Below are 23,242 nucleotides of genomic sequence, written 5' to 3'. Positions count from 1 at the left end.
ATATATATATATATAGTTTTTACGTAATATCGCTTCAATACTTACATATTCCATTTGCCAGTTGTGTACGGCGTCAAGTTACAACGCACAACCGTTGATTAAGTGCACAATGAGACCTGCCAGGGACTCCAGACTGGCCTTCGGGATGATTCTGAGTCAACAATAATTAACCACTAGACACCTTGCCACCTAGCTATAGCTTCCTTACAGGCCTTCCCCTTCGAAAGCCGAATCCACCGTGACTACTAGTATTACTTGCATGTACAAGTACAAGCACTGCGGATCAGTTACGGCGTATATTCCCACAGCACAGTATAAAGTATATTTAAATTCAAACATAAATACTCAATAGATTAAACATTTATTAATCCCTGACAACATTGTTACATTGAAACAACACTGACATAATGGCTGACCTTGACCCTGACGTTTTTAATATACGAGGGGAATTCTGAACATCACAAAAATCAAAATTACATCAGTCTACTGTGATTGATTTTATACAGAAAATATGGAAAATTACAGAAAAAAACATTTGTAGGTCTTATCACTGTACCAGTAGAGATAAACATTTTAAAATCACAACATGAAAATAAACATTTTCAACATTCATTTTCAACAAAATTACATTCTGCTGTATGCTTTTTTATACAGAAAATACGGTAAATTACTGCGAACACATCAATTCTTATCGCTATACTAGCGCAGTTGAACACTGTACAGTAACTGGCCTTACGATAAACATTTTCAAGATAGAGGCGGTCAAAATCCATTTCCTCAGTATATACAAGTGTCTATGGAATAACATTTTCATGCTCATTTTACTAGAAAAGACTTCCTAAGGAGGTCTTCAGCTTTACCTTTTGGTAAATCTCGCCAACTGACTGCCATTCAAACGCTTTTCCCTGCTTTTTCCTGTTGAGTATGCTTATCAGTTTACATCAATCCAACAGTAGCTTGGGGCCAATTGGATGAGATGGAAATAGACTAATTTGTATGCCTTACAAGTTACCGTATCCGGATCCACCGGCCTATGATCATATGAGAGCTTTGATGTAAAGTCGTAGGCAAGCGACTTAGAATACTTCTATATTTAAAGTCATTCCAACGGCTTGGATAAACACATCTGATAGAGAACGTACTGGTATTTTCAACACAACAATGGTAGCTGTGCATATCACATCAACCTCGGTCAGATAGATTGACATTATACTCGTACATGCAACGTACAAATATAAGATGATATATGTTCAAGCAACAACAAAGAACGTGATATTTAATACATTGTACCATTAATATCATCGGGTAACTACAGCAATTATATGGCTAAGCTGAATGCCTTGGCCAAAATCAATTCTATCCTGGTTGATAAGGACATATTCAGTCCAGAAGTCAAATTCGATCCAGCTATTGTTTCTTTTTCCGTTCAAGTCCACCGTTTAAAGTCAACAGAAGCTACGTACCTTCTGGATCACAGTCTTTATACTCGACACGGTTCAAACCATGCTCTCATGCCATGCCATCTTTGGGACGCGTTTTCTCGTGATTACCGTCTCATTTTTGCCACAGACATCGATGACGTTCTCGTCTTTCTGGCTTTTTGGTTCTGGTGCAAAAGTTTCCACTGTCATCTGTTGACCGTGTTGAGGAGGGGCTGATTTCGGCAGACCGCTGCGTCCAGGAGGTGGTGTTGGGTTGAGATGTACGTCCGCCTGTACGGTCAGTACGGCCGGTCGGTTGGGTCGGGTCATCTCGTCTTCACAGTGGTCAGGAAGAGGTGCTCCTTTGTCGAGTACCTCTGTCTGCTGGCCATGTGTCTCTGCCTGTGTTAGGTCTGGACTGGGAGGTGGTGCCTGTTCTCCGTTTTCCTGTTGAGAAGGTGATGCTGCCGTGAGCGCTTCGTCCGATGTCTCTTCATCATGGTGGACCGAATCACGCGGAAAGTTGATAACGGCCACGCCCTGCCCTCGGTGTACAGGTGGTGGTGGTGGTGGTACCAAAGGTATGTTGTTACTGTTAGACAAGCCGCACAACTCCCTCAGAGCTCGTCGGAACTCTGGCTGCCTGAAGCTGTAGATGATGGGGTTTACCATCGATGATACCGTCAGGAAGATCCGATTGGCCACTACGACTGTTATGAGCCGAGAAGTTGATACCTTCTCTCCACCACTGAGCACAGCCCGACCCGAGGCAACCAGAAATAGGTAGGATGCCACAGACACAGCTAAGACAACGATATGTGGTGCCAGTTTTCTGAAGGCCTTGATCTGGCAAAGCCACAAGTGACGCTGCTCATCCCTCTCCTGCTGTTTCCTGGCTTCCTTGTAGACAATGTAGTAGATTATGAGGATGGCCAAGACGGCAAGCACTACGGAAAGTCCGCAAATGTTTCTGAAGATGGCGGCCGGGCTGGTGCTGTTGAAAGGCTCTGGTTGACATAGCAGATTGTCGTCGACGTTCTGCAATCGCTTGATTACTGTAGGCCCGACCCCAAAGAACAAGGCGAAGGCTCTGACAGAAACTATCCCGATGAAGACGCGCTTTGTAGTGACGTTTGTACCGTAGTGCAGCGGATGACATATGAAGTGGTACAGCTCTATTGCCATGAGGAGGTACGTACCAAACATTGACACTGTTGACATTGGGACCACCAACGGTTCGACACACGTCAAATGTCGGCTGATACTGACGTAATCGCTGAAAAGCCAATAGATCGCCGAGGGAATCATGCATCCTGTGAAGATGATGTCTTCTAGCGCCAGGTTACACCGTAGGTAGTGACGGGGCTTCCGTAGAAGCTCTGTTTTCCAGACCAAGAAAATGAGAAGTATGTTGCAAACTGTAGCGATGACCAGACTGATAACGAGGTATGCTGTCTGGAGACCACGAGACAGTGGGGTGTTAGATATGATTTCATGTATCTCACCCACATTGAGCAAAAAATTGTTCGAATCCATCTCCATATTTTACAACGACGAGCCTGCAGAATACATCTACCGCTCCTCCCTTGAGTGAGCTCGAGGCTCCTTTGACGAAGCTTTAAAGATGACATCATAGTTAACCCTCCGATCTGCTAGTTTACTGGTGTGTCTCCATGGTCACTATGATACGTTAGATTGAATTTCCGTTGTTGATTGAAACTGTAAGCCTTAGCTTTTGGCCGTTTTTTGTATTTGTCAAAGAAAGCAATCAAAGAAGCTTCATAAGAATCGGCACACCATCAAATGAACTCCTCATATTCTCCCTGAACATCACAAACGAAGCTGTATTCATGTAATGAGCTGTATTGTGATGCCCAGTAGGGAGGAATACGACGAGTTTCTTAGATGAGAAAATTCTGTTGAAGCTTCGTTTACTGGTTTCGTTGTAAAGGTACAATTACACAAACGGCGAGACAGCTTTGACATGAGATGGAACCTTTGTTAAGACAACATCTTAGATAATTTTGTGTATTTCCGAATAGTCTATTGGAAACTATACCATGGTATTCTACTCCAAAAGCCAAGCTCCATTCTTTGTAGAGCAACTTTTACACATGCAGGAATTTGTTTTAACTTCATAGCCAGGCGGAGTGAGTAATGATTCGTTTGCTAAATAAGTTTATTTCTTAATAATGACTACGAATATCTATTTTATCATTGATTATTGGAATTACTCTGAATCCGATGGTAAAATTTTTTGCTTTCTTTATAGATAGTGGGATATATTTAAATCATGACACCCTCTCACACAACTCTTCGGCTAAGAAGACTTCCACAAACGAACTTCGAAGTCCATCCATGCTACTTCGTGTTTATATAATTTTTTATAGTTTATAGGTTTAATAGTTTTCTGCCAGAAGTGCGACCTTCTTGCACGGCTCACACATAACACAGGGTCTGTCAGTTATCAGCCAAGGCTGATAAATCACTACCATTATTACTGATTTATTCACGCTCCTAGACCTGTTATGTTGACCAGTAGTTTGATAACTGGAGTTCGGTAACATTCCAAAATCCTTTCTATTCTGGTTGATAATGAGACATTCAGTCCAGAAAAATTCTAATTATTCATTTTTCTACAGGTCCAACGTTAACAGTCTACGTACGTACCCTCTTGATCACGGGCTTGAAAGTTGTACACAGTTCAGACTTTGCTCTCATGGCAGTCATGCCATGCCAACTTTCGGACGCGTTCTCTCGTGATTACCGTCTCTTTTTTGCCACAGACATCGATGACGTCCTCGTCTTTCTGGCTTTTTGGTTCTGGTGGAAAAGTTTCGACTGTCATCTTTCGACCGTGTTGTTGAGGAGGGGCTGATTTCGGCAGACCGCTGCGTTCAGCCGTAGTAGGTGGTGTTGGGTTGAGATGTACGTCCGCCTGTACGGTCAGTACGGCCTCTGCTTCACAGTGGCCAGGTGCTCGTTCGTCGTGTACCTCTGTCTGCTGGCCACGCGTCTTTGCTTGTGTTAGGTCTGGACTGAGAGGTGGTGCCTGTTCTCCATGCTCTGCCTGTTGTCCTTCTGTCTCTGCCTGTATTTGGTCTGGACTGGAAGGTGGTGCCTGTTCTCCATGCTGTCCGTTTGCATTTTGAGAAAGTGATGCTGCCGTGAGCGCTTCGTCTGATGTCTCTTCATCATGGTGGACCGGAAAGTTGATAACGGCCACGCCCTGCCCTCGGTGTACAGGTGGTGGTGGTGGTGGTACCAAAGGTATGTTGTTACTGTTAGACAAGCCGCACAACTCCCTCAGAGCTCGTCGGAACTCTGGCTGCCTGAAGCTGTAGATGATGGGGTTTACCATCGATGATACCGTCAGGAAGATCCGATTGGCCACTACGACTGTTATGAGCCGAGAAGTTGATACCTTCTCTCCACCATTGAGCACAGCCCGACCCGAGGCAACCAGGAATAGGTAGGATGCCACAGACACAGCTAAGACAACGATATGTGGTGCCAGTTTTCTGAAGGCTTTGATCTGGCAAAGCCACAAGTGACGCTGCTCATCCCTCTCTTGTTGTTTCCTGGCTTCCTTGTAGACAATGTAGTAGATTATGAGGATGGCCAAGACGGCAAACACTACGGAAAGTCCGCAAATGTTTCTGAAGATGGCGGCCGGGTTGGTGCTGTTGAAAGGCTCTAGCTGACATAGTAGGCTGTCGTCGGAGTTCTGCAATCGTTTGATAACCGTAGGCCCGACCCCAAAGAACAAGGCGAAGGCTCTGACAGAAACTATCCCGATGAAGACGCGCTTTGTAGTGACGTTAGTACCGTAGTGCAGCGGATGACATATGAAGTAGTACAGCTCTATTGCCATGAGGAGGTACGTACCAAACATTGACACTGTTGACATTGGGACCACCAACGGTTCGACACACGTCAAATGTCGGCTGATACTGACGTAATCGCTGAAAAGGAGATAGATCACCGACGGAATCATGCATCCTGTGAAGATGATGTCTTCCAGCGCCAGGTTACACCGTAGGTAGTGACGGGGTTTCCGTAGAAGCTCTGTTTTCCAGACCAAGAAAATGAGAAGTAAGTTGCATCCTGCGGCGATGACCAGACTGATAACGAGGTATGCTGTTTGGAGACCACGAGACAGTGGGGTGTTAGATATGATTTCATGTATCTCACCCAAATTATGGGAAAAATTGGACTGAGGACAGTAACATTCACAATCCCTCCTCTGAATGTGGCAGTATTAGTAAGGCGCGACGATGACATTTTTTTTTCGTGGGATACATGGTCCCATGGTTACCACGAAACGTTGAGGTCAGCTTTCCGTGGGTGGAAAAAAGGTCTTGCGACTGCCTTTGTTACGTGTGATTGCTGTATTAAGCAAATCGAAAAGTCTTAATGAAGCTTAATTCTTTTGAGGCCAGGCTTTTTTTCAAATTCAGAGTGTTTTAATTCACGTGCTGATAGGGGTAACTGTTAGCCTGGGTTCCATCCTGGTTAGTTTACGTCCGCTCCTACAGTAGCGACTGTAGGAGCGGACGTAAACTAACCAGGATGGAACCCAGGCTAGGTAACTGTTTCATTTTAACAGATAAGTTTATATTTCTTTTTACGATTACTCGTGTTGGAAATATGTTATTACCTTCGTCAAGAAGGTTATATTTTCGGTAGTGTTTGTCTGTCTGCCTGTTTGTCTGTCTGTCTGTGAACAGCATAACTCAAGAAGCTGGATATGCATTGTCATGAAACTTCGTAGGTGTGTAGGTCTTGATGAGACCTAGAAATGATGAGATTTTGCCCTCCCTGACGGGTTTTGTTGGTACTGCAGCAGAACTTCTGGTTTTGATATCTCATGATCTGGACATGCTAGGGTCACGAATTTTGGTTGGTTGATAGCTCTTGGGGTAGGAAAGAAGTGACATGAGTTTGGGCTCCCTATCAGCTTGTTCTGGAACTGCAGGAGCGTTTGTTGAACTCAAGAACTGGTTGACGGATTGTCGTGATTTTTGGTATGTAGGTAGCTGAAGTGATGCTTGACATAATCAGATGGCAATTATGCAAATCAAGAGCTAATTTGCATAATTAATGAGGAAATTCTATAAATCTGCTTCGTTCGATAGGACTATGAAACACTTGTGACATGATCTGAGGATAGAAATTATAAAATTAATGAGAACCTGTTATAATTGTATAGTTGTAATTGCTGTGAATTTTATACTTGCCGCATTTGGGAGTTAAGTGAAGGTGAACATCAATAAAGATAATTATGAGGAAGTGCTAGAATAGCCTTCTTCAGATAAGGCTGGCATTGGGTGGAGAATATCATAACTGATGTAATCCATGCAAATGAGGCTCTTATTTGCGAAATCAATGACTAAAATTGTATAATTCGTCGACCGGAAGTTTAAACATCATTTGGCGCAGGTATGAGGTCGTGTCCTTTTTACACGGACAGTAGTATGAATCATGTCACTATTTCACACAACTTTGAAAACTTTAACATATGACATTCTGTGAGTTTACGAGCGTCCACCAATGCTATAACCCATTTTCAACCGTATATAAAACGTTTGATTGTTTTCTGTCAGATGTGCCACATGTATTCATAACGGACGCATGACAGAGGCTCCTACTAGCGTCCTTACCTGAAAATGCACCATCAGAATCGTCTGTGCGGTTGTAGTAGAAATATGGTGGGGGGGGGGGCGCTTTGGTGCGGCTGAATAAGAGACTTGGACAGCTTTAAATTCTTCTTCCTTTCTTCCCTTTCGCCCCCACCCATTCTCTTTCTCTTCTGTCTCTCTATCTACGACTTTCTTCTCTGTATCTTGATATCTCTACTTCTACCTCCATGATCTTTCATGATAAGTAGAGGCTATAATTAAAGAATGATATATCGATGTCTTTTCTTTTTCAAATTGTCTATTTTATTTATTTTTTTTATTGCATATAGAATATCTCCTTATAAAGAGATATCACGGGTAATAACATATCATCGTTGGTGCTCCCCATATTTTTCACCTAGCTGCAGGAATTGAATTCTTCCGGTCAAAGACAACAGTGACCTTGCAAAGACGACGGGTCGCGCAGGGTGCTCCACTTGTGTTACGACTATCTTAAGATCCGTTCTGTAGCCCAGGCGGCTGGGTATATGCCACTCGTCCGTTTGTATAATACTGACAAGACCACTGTGTTTGAAAGCAGCTTCTCCTCGATCCGTTAAATAACGAACATGGGCCACGGTAAACAACACCGGCCCGGTGTGTATTTTTTCGAGATCTTCAATTGAATAAACTTTTATGTTTTACCAAGGAGATTATAGAGGTAAACCGCCTTGGTTTGACAGTTCGTTAACTTCAAAACATGAGAGAGAAAAAGCACTCGATCTGACCAAGGCGCTCCTTAACTTCTGACCTAGTAATGTTACTATTTATAGGCGACTCATTGACAACAAATATGACCAGTGATGCAAAATAAATCACTTGTTATTTCATTTATTAGAAACCGTCTGGGCGGAACCACATGTCGAATCGCAATTCAACATTACATATCTTCAATATCTTTTTGCACAAAGATAAAAAATATCAAAGTTATCAATTGTAAATTATTTGAGAAGGGTCTCTCATCGTCTCACGCCTCTTTTTCTTTCAAGAAGAATACTAGGGTGTAATTCCCAGATTTGAAAACTCTTGCAAAAAATTTCACTAGAAAAGCACCTGATGTGTGTGTGGGTTATGTTTACGGAAGTAAACAGAGCATACAGAGGAGATGTCAAGGCAGCTAAGCCTTTGTAAACATTTCATTATTGAGTTTATAAACGTCCAGGGCCTGACTGGGTCGGACCCCGCAGACCCGGCGTCACGGATGTACAGTAGTCCGTTCATAACACGGCTGGCACATTTCAAGCCATTGCTTTCCGTTTGGTTTGAAAATTATATCATTCTTACAGCGTTGAAAATTATATTATTCTTACAGCAGCAACTTAACTGCAGAGAGCATTATTCTTAGAGCAGCAAAGTTAGTAGTGAAAGCATGGCGAGACATTTGGCATTGTTCTTCGAAACTGTGTCTGAGAATATTTAAAAATAAAGTTTCAAAACTACTAGTACACATGTATTACTAGTAAGGTGGGGCCTTACGTTGCTAATATTACACAATTTCGTCCAAATTTTTTCGTCCAAATTGTGTTAAAAAGGAGCTTGATGTTTAGCCTCCTTGCAATGAGCTTAAAATTTCATTTATGCCTCCTTAAGCTTGGTGTAACAACCGGAGTCTATCGACATCGAGAACGACGAGAAATGAGAAATGCTTTCCAGCCGCCGTAATTTATTCGCCGGTATTCCAGTCACATTGTTCACGCACTGGTAATTGTCAACCGCTACGGGGACCAGGCGACCTCGGGTTCACCGATGTGCCACTCCAAGCAAAGTCAGTTTGGTCGCCGTGCAGTATTGCAAAATTCCATCGCGTATTGCCCGACATACGGTGACATAGCCTCTACCAGGCTTCGAGAGGCGACTGGAAAGAGTAGAACTTGATTGGCCAAATTATAGTGATATGACTTAAGAAAGTACTTGGATGCGGCAAACTGTACTCTCCATTGGACGAACTCCCAGGTATATGTTATCTCTCTATTTGGCCAATTTTTACTCCTTCAAGCCGCCTCTCGAAGCCTGGTAGAGGCTAGCGATGACATACTTGTACCGCTTTCAAGCATATACTTAAAGAATTGCTTCTTTCTTAGGTCTAAGAAAACAAAACAAAAGCGGAAATGAACTAAGCGAAAGTGAATAAAACAAAGAAAACACAAATAAACACATTGACGATACGGAACTACATTTGTTTTGCTTTGCTTTGCTTTGTAAAAATATCGAATCTATTTTCGGACAACAGGTGATCAAGAAAAAAGATCTGTCTGACCTACATAAATGACACCGGAACATTCTTAGTGTTTAATCAAAATACAAATCGAGTGAATTGTTTTGCTGATGACTTCTCCGGTATGGTACAAATTGGTCCAAATAGAAATTCAAAATCACAAATCGCTGACGAACAAATTTTTAGTGAAACAGATAAAGAACCATTTAGATGTCCCCCGGGACAGTCATGCCACTTCCATATATGGTAGAGGCAGAACTTGTAGAACCACTCTTTTTGCAATTAAAGTAGCTTCTTCCAAATATGGGCATGTTCCTCGGGGATGTCCTCATTATTCATCAACCTTAAGACAATTCTTCACGCCATAAAGGAATAGTCTAACCTGTCATCAAGAGCGATCAATTTTACAGGCACGCGGATTTTCCGAGCTTTTCGCACGCATGTGTTATCTAAACTAAAACGGAATTGACGGGAAGCACAGCAAAGAACGCCGTCACGCCAGGTGTTTTGAGACGGTTGTCTCTCTCATCTCCACCGCCCTGGGCACTTTTGTCGCCATTTTGGACAGTTTAGTGTCTCTCCGTCCCGTGATTCCACGTCACAAACATCCTTGTTATTGTTCAAACCTGAGTAACCGGCAACGATCCGCCCTACGTCACCGGCTTTTTCCACTCCCATAGGGGAAGGTTTTATATTAAGGGTCGCGGGCGGTTGTGATCCCAGTTTGATAGTTGGGACCGCGACCGAACACACACAGACGTCACCCCGCTCCCAGGAACCACCATGCCGGTGAGCCGTCTCTACGGTCAGGAAAACAGAAAAACGGCAGGACATAAGCTCGCGCGAACCGACAGCGAGGAGGAACTGTCTGCCCTGTCAGACAGGAACTACAACCCGCGTTCCTCGGGCGCCATCTTAGGTGGGGTGCCGGGCAAGCGAGCCCGATTCCGGTCCCCCGGCTCCACCATGCAAGCCAACGGGACAGCCGCGGGAGGGGAGGACATGGCTGCCCGCCGACGGGCCTTGATGGCCGTCAAGATGGCCAACACGTTCATGAACTGTAAAAATTACGAGAAGGCCCTGAAGCACTGGACCGACGCGGTCGAGGCGTGCCCCACCTGTCCAGACTACCTGGCGGGGAGGGCCGGTTGTAACATCATGCTCGGCAAGTACGACGACGCCATTATGGACGCGGTCCAAGCCACCGACTTCGCCCCGGACTGTGTGGACGCGTACTGCAGCCACGGGGAGTGCTTACTCGCCCTTGGACGACCTAAAGAAGCCACGGAAGTTTACACCAAAGCCCAGATGCTGGAGCCGAAAAACCAGGCCATTTCCAGTGACCTCCGGGTCGCCAAGGACCTGATTCATTTGCAGTCTTTCGCCGAGCGTGACATGGAGAAAGGGGACTACAGGCGGGTGTTGTTTTACATGGACAAAGCTATCAAGCAGGTCCCTCAGTGTGCTAAATACAGGGTGTACAAGGGAGAGAGCATGGTCATGATGCGGAACTATAACGAAGCACACGAAGTACTGAGCGAGGTTCTGGAGTACCAACCCCAGAACGTAGACGCTCTGTACGCCATGGGGCTGTGTCTATACTACCAGGGGAACATTGACGACGCCTTCGTACACTTTGAACAAGTGTTGGACATTTCTCCCGACCACGAGAAGACCAACGCTGCGCTAGAAAAAGCCCAGGCGCTTGCCACCAAGAAAGAAGAAGGTAACGATGCCTTCAAGGCAAACAAATACGAGGAGGCGTTCGACAGGTACACGGAGGCGCTCGCCATTGACCCACTAATCGATTTGACGAACTCAAAACTGTACTACAACCGAGCCGTGGTCTGTGTCAAAATGAACAAACTGGTACAGGCCATTGAGGACTGCACAAATGCCATCAAACTGGATGAATCATACACAAAAGCCTACCTCCGGAGGGCCAAGTGTTACATGGAGATGGAACAATTCGAACAGGCTGTTTCAGACTACGAAAGAGTATGCGATCAAGACAGAACGCCGGAACACCTGCAGTTCCTTCAAGAGGCGAAGAAGGCGCTGAAGAGAAGTACGTCCAGGGACTATTATCAAATCCGTGGGGGTAGAGCGGACGGCAAGTTTGGATGTAATTAAGAAAGCGTACAGGAAGAAGGCAAAGGAATGTCATCCGGATAAAAACGTGGATTCCAGCGAGGAGGAGAAAGCCATACAGGAGAAGAGGTTTAAGGAGATCAGCGAAGCGTACGGTGTGCTGTCAGACGCCGAGGAAAAACGACGGTACGACCTGGAACAAGCCATGGAGGGGGTACAGGACGCTTTGGAGGGTTTTCAAAGTTCGGAACTGGTAACGTACCCCACCCAGACTCAGAGGACTGGTAGATTTGGACAAACACATGCACATGGGTTCAACGCTAACCCAGGAGCTAACCCAGGGGGTAGACAACGTTATGGGTTTGCTAGTAGAGGATTCACAAGTAGCCGATTCAAGTTCCATCATGTATGACGCAATAAGTGGGTTAGGTGTTGAGTATGCATACTTCCTGTATAGACCAGGTAGAGGACAAATCATGGCTAATTTCACTGCGTTACCGGACTGCTTCCTTAGCTTAAATTTGTACTTCATATGTGCTGGTAGAAGGAAAAGAGATCTTTAAGTATGTTCTCAATCACATTTGAAAAGCGATACTGCTGCCAAGGACGTTACTGTACTGACACGTGCACAGAACATATCACGTCCTCAGTACTCGAGCCATATCCTATTTTTTATTATAATCTAAAACAGGAGAAATATAACGCATGGGCATGTGAACAGCGCTTATATTATATTTCCAAAGTCTGTCTTCTATGCAAGCAATAATTGTTCACAACAAGCACATGCTTAAATATCTGTTCTATGAACAATCCACAGTGTAGATTTTGTACGGGTGGGGCACGGTGCAACCGGTGGGTTATGGTGAATAAAGACTTCTATCTTTTCGGTTATAAAAGAGTTTATGTTGGTTTATTACCCCATAGATTTATATGAATGAACCAGGTTGCTTTTATTTGGGCCGTTCTCTGTGTTCGTTTCTTTGTTTGAACCATTCTTCATTCATGTAATGATTCACGATCTAAAAAAGACTCCTAAGTTCCGTATGACAATAAACAGCTTTCGATGTAATACTATGAAATTAGCTAGCAATGCTTAGTAATAACGGACGGGTACACTTTCAAAACACGCCAGTGATAAGAGTGTATGACTTGCAGCTCCAAAAATTGTGGAGACCAAGATGGCGGTCATAATTATGACTCACTCGCCATAATTGTGGTCGTTGTTAGGATCATTTCCCGTCAAAGAATAGTCATCAAATTATAGGCGTTACTTCTCTAGTTCCGCCGATTCTCTGGGTATAGTGTTCTAATTACTGCCCCCCCCCTCCCCCCCGAGATCCTACAATTGCTTATGGGGCAGTATATTTCTGAGATATGCAAATGAGATTGTTCCTGTTATCTTGTGCTGTGTCAGCTGTTCAGACACGGACCGCCTCAGGGAGATGGACTAAAACTGACAGATGAATCATATTGTGATACAACCACGTGAAAATGATAATCTTTTAAATTTTCTTATCATAGTGATTTCGGCAAATTTGACGAGAGCCTAAGCCCAACCACCCACCCTCTGTGATTTTCTGTACCTCCTGTATTGTGTTTGTAGAACTGACAGATGGATGAATCATTGTGACACTACCAAGTGAAATGATAATCTTTTAAATTTTCTTGTCATAGTGATTTCGACAAATTTGACGAGAGTCTAAGCCCAACCACTCACTCTCTATGACTTTCTCTCTCCTGTATTGTGTTTATAGAGAATTAAGGACGGCCTTGTCATCATGGAAGATATATTACTCATCGTCCCAACCCTACCTTAAAAATTAACAATGACACATGCATCACAAAGGGAACTGTTGTCCTGAAAGACGGAACTGGCACGGAAATTCATGGAGCGCTTTTAGAATATCCTGGAAAAATGTAGATGAAATGACTTTGGTCCTTCGGGGCAAAAACTGGAAATTTCATGGACTCACAACCTGTGCAACCAAAACGACCAGCATGTTACAAAAGATCTCCCTCAATATTCTTAAAATCCATCCTACATTATAACTGTTATAGGTTTTGGAACTATAGCTTAGAAATTTTGGCGTGACGGCAAAAGTTTCGGGTGGTAAATAATCAGTTTTGTTTACAATATTTACACCCAAGTCAGACAAGGCCGAGGCTTTTGGGTCACCATTAGTTTAGAACCACCTGAGCGGAAAATCTTGGCAAACGTCTGAACCGGAGGTGCCATTGTTCCGGCACATACCTCTGCAGCTGTGTAAGGAGGAAAATGCAGGCATTTCAAGGAAAGTTTGTTCAGTTGGACCTCAACGAGCACCTAAGTCAGTTTAATTGACACCCGTTCTTCTCTGTCCTACATGTCCATGTCGGCATACTTCTGTCCTGATAATCTTACGCCAAAGGCCCCTGAGCACCTGGCTACCTTCTGTGTGAAATTTTGTCCAGTATAACCCCGAAGAGTCGACTCACGGTTCCCTACAGAATCCATTTACAACCCTTCATGTTAACATTTGTGTTTCTTTAGACGGAAGGAGGGTCAGAGAGTTACACCATCACCATTCTTCTGTGCCGGTTTTAGAGGGTACTCGTGTGACGGAACAACGCATCATGCCCTGAGGCACAGACCTGCTACGCTCTCACAGGCACGTTTCCACACACGTGCAGATGCACGTTTCACCGCCAGGTGGCGTCTTGTACCTTACAATACTACAACATATAAGAGCTTGATTTGTCATCCTATAGCTAGTTGGCTATTTTAAAGCCTTATTAACCCCTGACCATTTACCTTCACATACTACTTGTGTCTCAACAATAAATCAAAGAATCAAATACTAAGTTAATCTCCTGACAGACAACGAAGTGTATATACATCAAACGCATTCATAGTCGCAAAACTCGCAGGAAATCCAAATTAGGTACGGTATATCTTTTTTCATCGGCCCACCAGAGATCGGTAGTGAAAATGAAAAAAAAAAAACGGAAAATTCGAAATCATTGAAACTCGGCAGCATAGTCATATCTAGGTATTCCCGTACCCGGTGAATGACGGCATAGAGGAGGACTTGTTTTATGGCCTTTTATGTGATTAAAAAAAGGAGAGCAGTTGTTATGTTTTTTGTCTTTCACTGCCAAAAAGGTTTATGGAAGCCTCTCAACATTCGTAACACCTGTCAGACATCTGCTCGTAAAAGTAAAAGCAATATGCTCGCTAATCAGTAGGGGGCGCAATTGTACGTGGCGAATAAATTGCACGATCTATCTCATAATATTAGTACATTTGACAAGTTCAAGTTAAGGCTAGCATTTAATTGGTCTTAAAACCACAACCAGTAAGTATACTAACGTACATACTATACCAACAAACTGTATATCAGAGTTCTGTGCTGCTGATAAAGTCAAATGTGAAGTACAACATGAACATACGTGCGTGCGACACTTCTTCTGTCGCTTGCGTCAAGGCTGAGCATGCCTAAGTAGTATACAATGTATTACTTACTTACTTAGACTTAGTTCCTCCCGTGCAAGGCACATTGGGCAGCAAGTCTTCTCCACTCTGCTCTGTCTTCGGCGAGGGACTCGGCATCCTTCAATGTTATCCCCCTGCTTTCCAGATCTTTTTGAAGGGTACGTCGCCATGTTAGTTTAGGCCTCCCTCTTTTCCGTTTGCCCTCTGGTTTCCAAAACACAGATGTTTTGGCGTGTCGGTCTGAGGTCATCCTGAGGACATGTCCAGCATACCTCATCCTCCTCTCGGTGATGGTGATGCTGAGTGGTTTTGTACCAGTTCTGTGGTATACCTCCTCGTTGGTAATCCTGTCTCTGTATGTTATGTGTAAAATTTTGCGGAGGCATCGTTGTTGGAAGGCATCCAGCTTGTTCCGCATTCTTGTTGTTATCTTCCATGTTTCACATGCATAGAGTGCAGTTGGTATTACTACTGACTGTAGCAGCTTGGTTTTCAGCACTCTGGATATCTTCCCACTGTTCCACACTGGGTTCATCCTTCTGAAGACTGATGCTGCCTTACCTATGCGGGCACTGATGTCTGTGTCTGTGTCCCCTTCTGCTGTCATGGTGCTTCCGAGGTATGTGAACTGCCTTACGTTTTCAACAGGCTCTCCACTGATGTGCAGGTTTGTACAATGTATACGGCTAAATAAACAAAATGTATCATATGGATCATCTGTGTATTCACTATTCACCACAATGATTATACAGAATGTATTGTAGTTCTTCGCCGTATTGATGAATTCGACAACTACACTGCTCGTTGTGAATTGGTGTAAATTTTTATTTTCCATATGTTAATGTTATATGCCAACTACCAATTGTAGATTACTAACACTTTGTCAGATGAATAGAATAACACAGCCTCTTGAGAAAGGAAGAAAGGTCGGATGTTTCACGGCCTTCTCAGCGGAGTAAATATATAGCGTTAATATCATATCAATCGTGACTTTTCATGGTAGCTTACAAAGCATCTCCACGTTTCGGCGCGCACAGGAATTAGACTTGTTTCACACAATGGGAGTTTCTGGTGTATTACCTACTTATTCATGCCTATCCTCATAAATAATTTCTATCCCCATTGTTCACTGTCACTGGCCCAGGAGATACACCTGTACGGAATATAAAGGTGTACTGAGGCGGTAGTGTGCCACCCAATCACGCGTCGACACGGCCGACATTTCAAAGAAAAGGAATATTGCAGTCATAAAGGGGAGGAATGATCCTCCATCGTGCATTTATATTCCATTGCGGTTGCGTGCCACGAACAACAGAAAGACAGAACCGGGATATAAAACTCAGTGTATCATCGTGAAGACATTTCTCTTGTGTATATTTAGAGTAGTTGTAGGTCTTCAAATGCACTTTGAGTGGAAGGCTAAATCACCTCATTGAAGAAAAGGCTTGTCATGTAAATGGTGTGCTGGATGACAACAAGACACTCAGGTAACTTTATTTTCTTTTATCATGATCTCGTCTTATGTGATGACATACATAGCATTTCATGACACAATCCTGCAATGAATTTTATATATAGTCCTTTATTTTGGACATGTCAGTCTAGATTCTTTCCTGACCTGAACCCCGCTCCCCCAACAGGTGTCTTGTTTACCTACATTTGATGTTGACACGGCAAGCCATCTCATGAATATTTAATTAGCTTCGCCAAGATGGCGACGGGGCCATCCCTGTTGCAGGTCTGCTTGCTGTGGTGGGCAAGCCAGGCCCTTCTGGCCGCCGGCTGGACACACTGGGTCGTCACGGAGGACGGGAGGATACAACAACAGGTAAGGAACACAGACCTGTCTTTGTCTTTACCACAGGATCGTAAATACTCGTCCTAACACATGTGCTTGCGAGCGATCTCGTATCTCTGGGTAGGGGGGTAGGGGGGTGGGCACAACTCAGTGCCAGTTGAGTTAGCGACTATTCATTCTTCTGATAAATGCCCGCAGGCTATCGCCTTTAGATGGTCACTTGTTCCGTGCTTAGAATAGACAATAGCCACCCTCCATATGGTACACAAGGAGCAAGTTGAAAATCACTGAATGAATGCAGATGAAAAATAGCAGACGACGCAAACTAGAGTTGTTGCCAGCACACATCCAAATTTATTTTTCCGCCCCCCTCCCACAACTCGACCTGAATAAAATATTGGACAACAAACAACTATTGATTTGACAACAACTCAGCTACCGGAACATTTTTGTCCACTCAATGAAAAGAGGGAAGCGAAAGATTTCACTTTCTCAGACATACATACACGTTATCTGTGTGTGAATCTTGGTGAACTTTGGTACTCAAGACAACAGGAATGACAACATGTTGACAAGTTCCCAGCTGCTGCGAATTATTTACAAACAATTTGTTGTTTTAATCTGGTGTAGATTACATCAGTTCTAAGATGTGTGACTCATTGTAATTCTGGGTATAGTATGTCATTTGTTGTGCCAATATTCAGATACACATATGATATACATGTACAATTACACTTTGGGTATGGTGGGCTAGCTCTAAACTTTAGTTGATGACATTTATAGGAAGACACAGAGAATAATTTTGCAGACAGATACACACAAGGCCATGTCCTTGGTTGACCTCTAAGCGAGGTGAAAAAGGCATCCATGTTTATATGTATATCTATAAACGTTACTAAAAGCTTAGTGTCTGCCAAGTGCCAAATGTCAGATTCAACTGTCTGCTAAAGTTCAACATTCCTGATGTTTACAAAAGACTGACTAGTAGAGGCTCTACTTACAGTTAAACATGGGACTTTAAGCTTATATATGGTGTGCCATACACATAAACGAATTACACATTGATAGAACTGCAATTTCTGAGCCACTATGTCACTGCACACATGGCACGATAACTCAGTCAGGGCGCAAATTAAGTTCTGATCCCTCCCAGCCCTCGCTACATTGCCTAACAATAGCCTTTTTGTATGGCGCAACAAATGCAACGATCTAATCAAGTGAAGTATATAATCAGTCCGGACCTCGGCTGACCTTGGTATTGTTGTGTTGAATTCCTGTTGCATCAGTCAGACTGCTTCCCCGCCATTGTTTATAATCCCTTTAGTTTTCTGGCAGACTCTCATGCACACAAACATCCACAGCACTTTTCCACTTGTAAGGGCTGCCTGTGTCATGTCAGGTCATGGCTTGATGTGCCTTTATGTCGAAACTACAGACAAACATATCTTTTTTTTTCCTGTCTGGTTTTAACCAGAGCTGTCCGAAATGTCTGACATTGACTTTGCAGAATGTAGCCTTGATATCTATCCAGCAAACCTGTGTGCGAACATAACACTGTCTGTTGTGCATAAACAGGTAAAATCTGTTTTCCAGCCCACTGTTGTAGTTTATCAGTACAATTTACTACAAAGTACAATACTGTATTGTATTGCTTTGAAGGAAATGGGAGGGTTTTGTATAATCTAATTTTTTAATAGACAACCCAGAGTGCATAATACCTATACAAATACAAATGATTTTGAAGGAAGAACACACACATCTTGACAAATTACATTGGCCAAACTATGCTTAAACTTTAAAGTCAGTTTGTCAGCAGTCAGTTGATTCATCAGTTTGTTAATGTTTGTTCATTTCTTCCTTCCTTCTTTCATTTGTCTCTCATTTATTCTTTTGATATTGTCAAGTACTGTGAATCACAATTTTTTTCCCACCGTACTTCTTTATTCATGGTTTTCACCATTACCGTGAACATTAATATATATATAATAATTTGCCAATTTTGTTTTTGCTACACCTGCTGCCACCGCGAACGTATAGTTCCGTGAAGATGTCCATTTTCCTCAGACGCCAAAATATTGCTATCGTATACATAAGGTGATGTACAGAACTTTACTGTATTATGTTTGAACTGAAATGGGTCTGCTTTACTTATTTACCAACAGATCTCCAGGGTTTTTTCTAGAAAAATTTAGCATGAGGAAGCAGATCGCAAGCATGGCAATGAACGAAGTGACCGAGGGGGGATTTTTTAGAGTAACACTCACAAGGGTTCGATTTGAAAATTGGTATGAGGGAGCTGGCTGGTTACATGAGGGAGCAGCTCCCTTATTTCCCTGTTTAGAAAAAAACCCTGGATCTCTATCTTTGTTAACTTGTCGTTTTCTGTTGTTTCTTCCCAGTTTGAGTCTCCGTTGAGCATCAAGCGAACAGATGACCTGGTGATGTTCATGCGTCAGGCCGAGCGGACTGAACAGATCGCACAGATGCAGAAGGACCTCCTGGCACAGAAAATCCACATAGAGGAGACAGAGGACAAGGTAGACTCAAATCTGATAGGTTCAGCCATTGGAGAGCTCTGTGATTATGCAAATTACAGTGTTAGTTTGACTTGATATGCATAATTGTATGGTTGCGCCAGGTTGGAAGCTCAGCTCAGTATGCTTACAAAATACACCATCTATCAAGTATATTGATATATTATTATGGACCTATCTTAGTATATTATGAAAGGTTTAGTATAATTGCATATAAAGCCTGCTTTGCTGCAGTATTGCATTTGGTCACAGTGTAAATATATCCTTTAATGACAGTTATTAGTGCTCAACTTGTAAGACAGGTAACTTGCACAAAGCTAGGACAAAGAAATATGGTTAAGCTATTTAGTTCAGTATGAAAAGAAAAAGAAAAAAATGAATGCAAATTTGTAAGTGAAATAAAATGGTTCTGCTACTACACAATAAAAATAGACTTGAGTCAAAGAAGAAAAATACTTGGTTGTTCCATAGATACTATTGATTCAAAAAGAACAAAATGAATTGGAATTCTATATGCCCGGTTAGTTTAAATTTGGCATGTCCCTTTTTTTGGTGTGGCATCAATGTCTTTGTGTTTTTGGAGGCCAGACAATGTGTCATACCAAATCACCTGGCAGGCCTTTGTGTGTGTGAGTACAAATGTAGGTGTGGCACCCTTTTCTCAGCACCAATTCCATAGATAAAGGTTAACAGCCCTTATAATCAGCTACACATGAAAGAGCTGAGTAACAAATGAGTTTATTTCTGCCAGCTTCAATTTTCACAGGTATAACCTACACAGCATGTTTTTATTAGTTGGATGCCGAGTCACGAGACTGTTCAAGGTTGTTAACTTGAAGACAAAAACAAACCAACCAGGTGTTAGACTGTACAATACAATGACTCATTGTTATACTCTTCTCACATGTATGTACCTCACTCCTTTAGGCAACAGACAGTCTTCACATAACACTGCAACTTTCAATGCGCAAACTTGCACAACACAACTTGTTAAGAGTGCAAATTGTAATGTTGGGAAATCACATTGAATTCAAGTTTGCAAGTACATGTACATAGGCAATACTACATGTAACTCTGTTTACCATGAAGACATTGAAATAATTTTAAATGGTGTTAGTTGATGCAGATTGTTTTGAAATAAACAAATATTTATCCCATCCAGCTTGAGATTTTGTAAACCCAGACAATAATCTATTTATTAATCATCCTTTTTCAGGAGACGAATTTGGAGCAAACGTTTTATAAAACAGATCCAGACTGCCGTGCAGCCAAGAGACAACTGACAGATTTTGACTTGTACATCAGTACTGTGTTACCACTGGAGAATAAAGGCATTAGGTGGGAGATATTTGTATGCATTATCTCAATAAACACAGGTCACTGTTAGAAAGTCATTTTCCCAGTAGTTATAGTAAGTTGTAAGGGTGTTGGAAGCTCTCAAAAGTGCTGTATGTAAGATATATTTTAAAACAATAAAGCATATTTTTTTCAAGGGATTGCCACATAATCAATATGATGCTCACTTGTTAGGCCTAGGAAAAAATGTTGTGTTTCCTGTTTCCTGACCAACCCTTAAAAAACTGCCGACCCTAGCCTTTTTTTTTGTGGACCCCTGCAAGCTATGGGACATAGATTTTGTGAGCTGATCAACATTTTCTAGCTCCATGATTTGACACCTGAGTGATGTTCAAAATGTTGTACAATCAGTTTTCCAACATTGGCATTAAAAATATAAGTGTCCTCATGCAAGTTTTACTTTGTTAAACTGTATTTGTATAGGTTAAATCACTAGAGATCACCAAAGAAAAACCTTACTTACCAAACTTTTTTTTCAGTACTGAAACAGGAAACATAACATTTTCCCTAGGCCTAACCTGTGGATTTAGACAGTTAAAATAAAAATTAAGTTGAATTCAACCTTGACCTACACCTGTAGATTTCCACCCTCCAGTTTGACCGTTTCCAACCCACAAAACTTGTAATGGTCACATTAACAGTTAAAACTGTTAATGTGACCATTACTATACTACACAGGCTCTTCTCATGTATAAATAATTGATGTAATCAAAATGCATGTACAGTATACATGTACATCTGGAAGTATGCATGAGTGGTCAAATAACTGTTGGCAGAAAATTGTTCCCCACCCAGTAGTTAATAATAAATGAGGTTTCAGACATCTAAACAAATTGATAGATAGAAGTGGGTGGTTCCTGGCTAGAATAGGATATGAGAACCATTGCTGCACTTCTTGGGGGTTGCCTAATCTAATATATGATGGTATGTTAGGAATATCAAAGTTTACACTATATAAAATTGTATGTGATGTATATACTATTTATACATACTGTCATTTAGACTGTCAAAATAATTATTTCTTTCCCGCAAAAAAGTACTTTTTGTGTTAACTCAAAGATGCTGATGATATTCATGTTCTTCAGACTGGAAGATTACATTAACATCAGCAGGGAGGATCAGCCTGAAAAAGTGCTCACCCCCGTCTGTTCATCCGTAGTGGACCTACCCTACAGTATCCATAGCCTTGAGCATCTAGAGGTAAGTTAACACTAACAGGCTGAGAATTTGCCAGCAGTTGACCTGAATTTGTCACAGTAGAAGTAGAACTGCCAGATGCTCGCAGCAGCATGGTACAGGTTAAACCAAAGATTAGGATGAAAAGATTCCTCTAAAGAGATGATGCAACAGCCTCAGGGCTTGAAATACCACCTGCATATGCAGGTTAGTGTAGGTAAAATTGGAGCTGTGCAGGTATTTCTGATATCTACCTGCACCTAACCTACACTGGTCCATGTACTGGGTTTACAATATACAAATGTACTGTATATGTATGTGTATGTTTTATCTACTGCATTGACGACCACCTGTGAACTATAAAAGAAATTTTGACAATGGTTTCTGAACAGCTTTTAGTATGATCTATGCTTCCCAAATTCTTGGTGGTACAAGAAAAAATTGTGTGGTACAGGTAATTTTCAGTGTTAGCTGCACCAGTGCAGGTACAAATGTACATGTGTATGCAGAAAACAAAAGGATTTCGAGCCCAGATCCTAGCCCAATGCTTTTGGTGCAGTCAGACCAATTTCAAAAGCCATTTCACTTATTGATGGGGACACAGGTGTAACTAATCTGTACACCTTGTCAGGACTTGTGCACCAGAGAGTTTGTTTGCAAATCTGTTACCTAGTAGTAGTAGTACATAATGTAGAGACTTTAAAGTTCAGTGACCTCAATCTGTTTAACAGTGTGACTCACAGACTTTTGTGAAGAAGTTTTTTGTGGGATTGGTTCTCGCTGAGAAAAAAAATACCATCACGCCCATGTATCATTAGCAAATGCTTGAAATGATGAACAAGCTTTTGTTAAAGACATTTCCCCCCCAGGCAATTTTGTAACACACAAAAGCTTGTATAGTCCTTGGCCCCTTTTTTCTCTATTATCAATGATACCATCTTATGCATCATAATGATAATGGTGGTGTTTTTGACTTGGACCTGAAGATTTAAAAAAAATTAGAGGTGGTTCTTACAATGAAGAAGCAACAAACATCACATTTTACGTGAAGAGCCTATTATTATGTAACATGTTATCCATTCAAAAATGTGCATTACGCAATGTAGCTAGTTACAGGACTGTTTCTATGTTTTTTTCTCTCTGGCAAGGACATGTACACATTTATTGTTTTTTTTAGAATAACTTTGAATAGATTCCTCACATTCAGATGGAACTAATGGTGCAAAATTTGTGTTTGAATGTCATCCAAGCGACATGTTGTTTGTGACAATGTTTTTTCTATGCACACATGACCTTTCACAGGAATGTCACATCTGTGTATATCTGTGACAAATGGGAAGATTGCCAGTACTGATATATACTGTTTGTTGAGTTGAACAATACAGTAAAAGAGTATAGAAGACTATTCATGGACACTGCACTTCAAATCTTTTCTCTGCATACCAGCACTGGTGAAGGTACATGATGTGTACAATGTAACAAAATTTCCTGCACCAGA

General features: G+C 42.2%; 3 protein-coding genes and 1 pseudogene across 8 annotated transcripts in view; 2 read left to right on the top strand and 2 right to left on the bottom strand.

Annotated features, from left to right (window-relative positions):
* Positions 1 to 1,496: 1,496 nt before the first annotated feature.
* Positions 1,497 to 2,961, bottom strand: LOC109482852 (olfactory receptor 6C65-like). Its single transcript, XM_019785693.1, has one exon. It carries the CDS (start codon positions 2,955 to 2,957, stop codon positions 1,497 to 1,499), a length of 1,461 nt encoding a protein of 486 aa, XP_019641252.1. The 5' UTR covers positions 2,958 to 2,961.
* A 1,164-nt stretch (positions 2,962 to 4,125) lies between these two features.
* LOC109482851 (olfactory receptor 6C65-like) lies at positions 4,126 to 6,022 on the bottom strand. Its single transcript, XM_019785692.1, has 2 exons — positions 5,990 to 6,022; positions 4,126 to 5,637 (listed from the first exon to the last, which is right to left on the bottom strand). Exons 1-2 carry the CDS (start codon positions 6,020 to 6,022, stop codon positions 4,126 to 4,128), a joined length of 1,545 nt encoding a protein of 514 aa, XP_019641251.1.
* A 3,385-nt stretch (positions 6,023 to 9,407) lies between these two features.
* On the top strand, positions 9,408 to 11,907 carry LOC109482882 (annotated as a pseudogene). Its single transcript, XR_002140985.1, has one exon. The product of XR_002140985.1 is annotated as a dnaJ homolog subfamily C member 7 pseudogene (transcript).
* Positions 11,908 to 16,228: 4,321 nt separating this feature from the next.
* LOC109482866 (tetratricopeptide repeat protein 17-like) overlaps positions 16,229 to 23,242 on the top strand; it is a 31,254-nt gene continuing 24,240 nt past the window's right edge. For 3 of the 5 annotated variants that reach the window (XM_019785719.1, XM_019785715.1, XM_019785717.1), the window contains exons 1-5: positions 16,229 to 16,367; positions 16,521 to 16,708; positions 19,078 to 19,215; positions 20,429 to 20,550; positions 21,654 to 21,768. In XM_019785719.1, the coding sequence (XP_019641278.1) occupies positions 16,592 to 16,708; positions 19,078 to 19,215; positions 20,429 to 20,550; positions 21,654 to 21,768 (492 nt within the window). In that variant the 5' untranslated portion in view covers positions 16,229 to 16,367; positions 16,521 to 16,591. The remainder of the gene's footprint in view (positions 16,368 to 16,520; positions 16,709 to 19,077; positions 19,216 to 20,428; positions 20,551 to 21,653; positions 21,769 to 23,242) is intronic. The other 2 variants (XM_019785716.1, XM_019785718.1) reach the window with 2 other exon arrangements.

The sequence above is a fragment of the Branchiostoma belcheri genome, unplaced genomic scaffold (genome assembly GCF_001625305.1).
Source record: "Branchiostoma belcheri isolate BF01 breed outbred unplaced genomic scaffold, Haploidv18h27 scaffold61, whole genome shotgun sequence".
Lineage (NCBI taxonomy): Eukaryota > Metazoa > Chordata > Leptocardii > Amphioxiformes > Branchiostomatidae > Branchiostoma > Branchiostoma belcheri.
This window is presented reverse-complemented; position numbering and strand designations above follow the sequence as displayed.